A 6,830-nucleotide genomic window follows, 5' to 3' on the forward strand; every position below is an offset into this window, starting at 1 on the left:
GGCTCACGGCCAGAGATGATCTCCACCAAACCTCCAAAAGGTAAAGAACACACGACACAAAAGAAACCCACTAGAAAGTTGATCTATTCTATTTCTTATATAATTGTTCAAATGGATTCAGCAGCCGTTCACTTTAATTATGCTTAGATATTCTTTGAAATGTTTATGTTGTGCCAAAATGCTATGAAATCACACGCGATCCACAACTGACAGGCATGAAAAGAGAGTAAATTGAGTTTAAGCAGCTTTCACAAGAGATAAGAAAAGAAGAAGATAAAGATCTAAGTTTTATATTAAGAGCGACCAAAAAGAGTTGCTGTTTTGTCTTTGTATCTGTTATAGATTAAGCATGAAACAAAAAAATACAAATAAAATGAAAACAAGGCACATCACTGGGCAGAGGCATCACACCGAGACAGAGCAGGAACTTCCCTTACCAAAAAAAAACAAAAAATGTTATTATAATGAAGTAGTATTTGTTGTTGGATTAAACGTGTTTTGTATGGTTTTCGGTGCTGCTGTGTTCCATTAAGAACCGTGGAGAGGAATTTGTGTCTGTTCCTGTATGATATATTTTTTTAGATATATTGTATAAATTATACATTATTACAGATTATAGATCATTAGATATATACTTATATATGTATACATATGTATACTGTATATGTCCACTTAACATATAGTAATGTCTTCACTTTTTCTGTAAACTGATCGTGAACTACTAGTAAACTAGTAAACTGATGGTAAACTAATAGTAAACTAATGGTAAAGTAATGACTGTAAACAAATAGTAAACTAATAGTAAACCGATGTTAAAGCTATGAATGTAAACTCATAGTAAATGAATAGTAAACTAATAGTGAACTTATGGTGAAGTAATGCCTGTAAACTAATAGTAAACAAATAGTAAACTAAAGGTATACTAATGGTAAACTGATGGTAAAGTACTGACTGTCAACTAATAGTAAATTAATAGTAAACTAAAGGTAAACTAATGCTAATAACAGTAAACTAATGAATGTTAACAAATAGCGAACTAATGACTATAAACTAACAGTAAACTAGTAGTAAACTAAAGAGTCACCACTAGTAAACACATGGTAAACTAATAGTAAATTGATGGTAAACTAATAGTAAACCAATGGTGAGTTAACAACAAACAAATGACTGTAAACTAAAACTGAAGTAATAGTAAAATAAAAGCAAACCAATGACTGAAAAACAAAAGTAAACTAATAGTAAACTAATCGTAAACGAATAGTGAACTAATAGTAAACAAAAAGTAAACTAATAGTAAACGAATGACCTTAAACTAATAGTGAACTAAGAGTAAAATAATAGTAAACTATTGACTATAAACTAATAGTAAACTGATGGTAAACTAATAGTCAACTAATGGTAAAGTAATAGTAAACTGATGGTAAACAAATAGTAAACCAATGGTAAGTTAACAATAAACAAATAACTGTAAACTAAAACGGAACTTATATAAAAAAAATAGTAAACTAATAACAAAAAAAATAGTAAACTAATAACTAAACAAATAGTAAACTAATAACTAAACAAATAGTAAACTAATAGTAAACAAATGACTTTAAACATATAGTAAACTGGTGGTAAAAGAATAGTCAAATAATCGTAAACCAATGGCTGTAAACAAATAGTGAACTAATGGTAAACTGATAGTGAAACAATGCAAAATTAACAGTAAACGAATGACTGTAAACGAATTGTAAACTTATAGTAAAATGACAGTAAACAAATGACTGTAAACAAATGTTAAACTAATATTAGGCTAATGATAAACTGATAGTAAACTAATAGTTAAACAATGGTAAGTTAACAGTAAATGTACCACTGTAAACTAATAGTAAACTAATGGTAAACCAATGGAAACTAATAGTAAAACAATGCTAAATTAACAGTACACTAATGACTGTAAACAAATAGTAAACAAATATTAAACAAATAGTAAACAGATGGCAAAGTAATGGTAAGTTAACATTTAACGAATGACTGTAAACTAATAGTAAAACAATAGTAAAATAATGACTGTAAACCATAGTGAACTGATAGTAAACAAATGACTGTAAACTTGTAGTAAAGTAATAGAACAGTAACAGTAAAGTTATTGTACAGTAATAGTAAAATAATAGTACAGTCATAGGTACAGTCATAGTACAGCTCAGTACACCTGTCTGTCCTGCAAGTCACTGAGGACATGGTTTAGAGAGTTTTTTAGTCTGCCACAATCCGTGTGCAGTGAGTATGTTGGATGTACAGTGAGCATGTTGGATGGACAGTGAGCATGCTAAATTTACAGTATGCTGGATGTACAGTAAGTATGTTGGGTGTACAGTGAGTATGTCGGATGTACAGTGAGTATGTCGGATGTACAGTGAGTATGTTGGATGTACAGCGAGTATGTTGGATGTACAGTGAGTATGTTGGATGTAAAGTGAACATGTCGGGTGTACAGTGAGTTTGTTGGATGTACAGTGAGTATGTTGGATGTACAGTGACTTTGTTGTATGTACAGTGAGTATGTTGGATAAACAGTGAGTATGAAGGATGTATAGTGAGTATGTTGGATGTACAGTGAGTTTTTTGGATGTAAAGTGAGTTTTTTGGATGTACAGTGAGTTTGTTGAATAAACAGTGAGTATGTTGGATGTACAGTGAGTATGTTGGGTGTACCGTGAGTATGTTGGATGTACAGTGAGTATGTTGGGTGTACCCCGAGTATGTTGGATGTACCGTGAGTATGTTGGATGTACCGTGAGTATGTTGGATGTACAGTGAGTTTTTTGGATGTAAAGTTAGTTTTTTGGATGTACAGTGAGTTTGTTGAATAAACAGTGAGTATGTTGGATGTACAGTGAGTTTGTTGAATAAACAGTGAGTATGTTGGATGTACAGTGAGTATGTTGGGTGTACCGTGAGTATGTTGGATGTACAGTGAGTATGTTGGATGTACCGTGAGTATGTTGGATGTACAGTGAGTTTTTTGGATGTAAAGTTAGTTTTTTGGATGTACAGTGAGTTTGTTGAATAAACAGTGAGTATGTTGGATGTACAGTGAGTTTGTTGAATAAACAGTGAGTATGTTGGATGTACAGTGAGTATGTTGGGTGTACCGTGAGTATGTTGGATGTACAGTGAGTATGTTGGATGTACCGTGAGTATGTTGGATGTACAGTGAGTTTTCTGGATGTAAAGTGAGTTTTTTGGATGTACAGTGAGTATGTTGGATGTACAGTGAGTTTTTTGGATGTAAAGTGAGTTTTTTGGATGTACAGTGAGTATGTTGGATGTACAGTGAGTATGTTGGATGCACAGTGAGTATGTTGGATGCACAGTGAACATGTCGCGGTTAAAGCTCTCAAGTACAGCGGCACTGCAATCCCCACCGGCGGCGTGCAGGTGGAAAATCACCCGGGGGCCGGTGGAACTCACCCGGGGGCCGGTGGACTTCTGGGCTTGAGGCAGGTGACAGAGCAGCAGAAGCAGCAGGGCGTGAGAAAAGGTCAAAATGACGAAGCTCGGCAGTGACATCATGGGCGCTGAGGCGGTCACCGGGTCCGCGCGTCCAAGTCCCGGACTGTGGCGGAAGTTTCCCCTCCAGATAAAAAAAGGGGATCGAGACTCGTTCTCCAGGCCCGTGCGTGGTTCCCGCTCCAACGTCTTCACATAGCGCCGCGGGGAGGAGGATGGCGACGGATCACAACGCGGGGGTCACCATGGCAACGGGGCTCGGCCGCTCACCTCCGCTCCGACAGGTTGAATGGAGCCGGCGCCGCGGAGCCGCGTTTAAAAAGCACAGCGGCCCCCGAGTGACGGCCCGCGCGGCCAATCGGCGCAGGGGAGGAGGCCGCGCCCTCCGGAGCGGGCGGCGGCGGCGGCGGCGGCGGCGGCGGCGGCGGTGCGGGCGATCGGAAATGATATCGCCCGAAAATCGCCAGGAAAAATGAGAGAGAGCGAAACCATCAACATTAGGCCGATGGTTCTCAAACTGTTTTTGGTTTTTTTATGTAGCTCAGACCTTTTTTCAGCTGAGTATCCCTTCACTGGCATTGGGAGAGAGAACAAATACATTAGAATAAATGGTGTGGTGTATGCGTTCCTTTTAAATATTATATACAACCGACATCTTCTAACAGTTTTTTTTTAAATTTTTAATTTTCGGAGTACCCCCTGCAGTACCCCTGCGGTACCCCTGGGGGTGAGAGTACCCCATTTAAGAAACACTGCACTAAGCCAAATATACATAATATAACAAACAATACAATGCATTACATAATATATGATTTAGATAAATAGATGGATGGTGTCACGGCAGCTCACATAAAACAATAGACAATTACAATGATTATAAAGTAATAAGAATAACAATGAAAAAACTAAAATGGCAATAAACCTCAAAAGTTAGGAGAAAATGTTGAAATACATAAAGCTAATAATGAATAATAAACCATATGCAATCTTGTCATAGAGCTAAAAAGTTAACGTAAATACATATTTAAAAATAGAAATACATTTGGCAACGGTTGTAAACAATGACGCACTAACTAGAAGGTAGATAAATTTGCCATCTACAAGAAATGAAAGAATGTAACAATAAAATGATCCCCACAATAAACCAGAAAATTTTACGTAAAAATAAAAATTGAGCAGTCAAAATTTGGGGAAGGTACAATATACCTAATGATAAATAAATATAAACCTAAGAAACTATTAAAACAAATAATAATAATAATAATAATAATAATAATAATAATAATAAACAAAACAAAAAATAATAATGTGGCAATGTACATATGAAATAATATCACTGAGCTGTCTGAGTGTGAGGTCATGTTTTAAGGCCTTTTTTATTTTTAAGAGGTGAAATGCTCTGTATGAACCTCTGACATTTAGTCTGAGCACCGAGGTTACAAAGCCACAAGCTACTGACAACAGTCAAAAGATGTCACCAGCACATCAGGGGGTCCGCCTGTTTCCAGGGTGTGTGAGAGAGAGAGAGAGAGAGAGAGAGAGGGAGAGAGAGAGAGAGAGAGAGAGGGAGAGAGAGAGAGAGAGAGGTGGGGGGGAAGGTGGAGAGAGAGAGAGAGAGAGAGAGAGGGGTGGGGGAGGGGTAGAGAGAGGGAGAGAGGGGGGAGAGAAAAGAGAGAGAGAGAGAGCGGTGGGGGGAGAGGGAGAGAGAGAGAGAGAAAGAGAGGTGGAGGAGAGGTGGAGAGAGAGAGAGGTGGGGGAAAGGTGGAGAGAGAGAGGGGGGGTTGGGGGGAGGGGTGGAGAGAGAGAGAGGGGGAGAGAAAGAGAGAGAGAGAGAGGGGGGGGGGTGGGGGTAGAGGTGGAGCGAGAGAGAGAGGGTGGGGAGAGAGAGAGAGACAGAGAGAGAGCGAAGGTGGAGGGGAGGAGAGAGAGAGGGGGAGAGCACTTCAGGAAGTCCCTTCATACAGAAGACATACAACCTAAATAAATAAATAAACAAGAAGGGAGTGTGCGTCGTCTGCCGATAAAAGTGATCGCGCACAATCGCCGCTTGCTTCCCTGGAGGAGGGGGGCGGGGCGCGGAAAAGGGTTTGTCGTCACTCAGCCATGGCGCCGACATTAAATGTGTACTTCGGCGCAAACGTGTACTTTTCGAAGGCCCGTGCGGCGTGGCACCTGCGCGCGGGAGGCGGCGGCGGCGGCGGGGCCCCGAAGGAAATCTGGAGGGAAAAGCCTCGTCCTCGCCCCCGGGGTTGTGCAGACTCTCGGCCCCAGGCCAGAACGCCCTGTGGGTTCAACATCAGCCGTCGGGCCCCAAGCCGCCGGGGCCCTTGAGCGCCTGTGGCCGTCGTCACGTCCTCCCTCAACGTGTTTTGGGTGCATCTCCACCTTTTCTCTCGGGGGTGGTGCAAGGGAAAGACGCGTGCGTCGCGGTTTTCCGGCTCAGCCTCGTCGCGCACGGCTGCAAGGCGGGAAAAAAAACAAAACTGTCTTTTGACCGCGGACCCATTCCTGCGCATCCCACAGAGGTATTTATCACAAACTCTCAACCTCGAGGTTCCCCCCGTTCTCTTCCCTTCTTTCACTCCGTCGTTCCCCTTTCGGGTGGATGGTGTGGCCCATTGAGAGGCTCTGAAGGGCCCGGAGGGGGGGAGAGAAAGAGAGAGCGAGAGAGAGAGGTGTGGAGCGAGAGAGGGGGAGAGAGGAAGAGAGGAGAAAGAGAGAGGGCGAGGGGGAGAGAGGGAGAGTGAGCGAGGGGGGGGGGGGGGGGACAGAGGGAGAGTGAGTGAGAGAGAGAGAGAGAGAGAGAGAGAGAGGGGGGAGAGAGAGCGAGGGTGCAGGTGTCCAGCACCACTTTTGGGGAGCTGCGAGGGGCCATGCGGTCACTCCATCCCTGCTCTTTGTCCCCACAGATATTATCCAACGGCTGCGATGGCGGCGAGAGCAGCGCGGCCGTTAGAGCTCCTGGAACTGGCACAGTTGGGAGTCGGCGTCGAGGACTGCGGCGCTGCTGCGAGCGCCGGGCGGCGCCGGAAAAGGCCCGTTTTTCGACCAGAATCTCAAGTGTGAGGGAGCGAGGGAGGGAATAAACAACAAATTAGGATTCATCTGAGGCTTTGCTTCCGGCGACACGGCTCCTTCACATAGACCCTCCCAAAAAAAACATATGGAGTCGGAGTCGGAGCGCCGGGGAAGGGCCGGCGGGGTGAGGCGGGGGGGGGCTGGGGGGGGGGTGGGGGGGGGGTCACAGGAGTGTCTTTGGGGAATGTTAACGAGATGAGTTTATATTAAGTATCTGCGTGTCCTTGTTTTGTGTGCCCCGCCCGGCAACAAAGAGC

General features: G+C 42.8%; 1 protein-coding gene across 2 annotated transcripts in view; it reads right to left on the reverse strand.

Moving 5' to 3' along the window:
- The window catches only part of smoc1 (SPARC related modular calcium binding 1), a 54,682-nt gene extending 50,925 nt beyond the window's left edge, over positions 1 to 3,757 (reverse strand). For both annotated transcript variants that reach the window (XM_080012618.1, XM_080012617.1), the window contains exon 1: positions 3,457 to 3,757. In XM_080012618.1, coding sequence (XP_079868744.1) covers positions 3,457 to 3,558 — 102 coding nt within the window. In that variant the 5' untranslated portion in view covers positions 3,559 to 3,757. The remainder of the gene's footprint in view (positions 1 to 3,456) is intronic.
- Positions 3,758 to 6,830: the final 3,073 nt, after the last annotated feature.

Source organism: Zeus faber (genome assembly GCF_960531495.2).
Source record: "Zeus faber genome assembly, chromosome: 13".
Taxonomy (NCBI): Eukaryota; Metazoa; Chordata; class Actinopteri; order Zeiformes; family Zeidae; genus Zeus; species Zeus faber.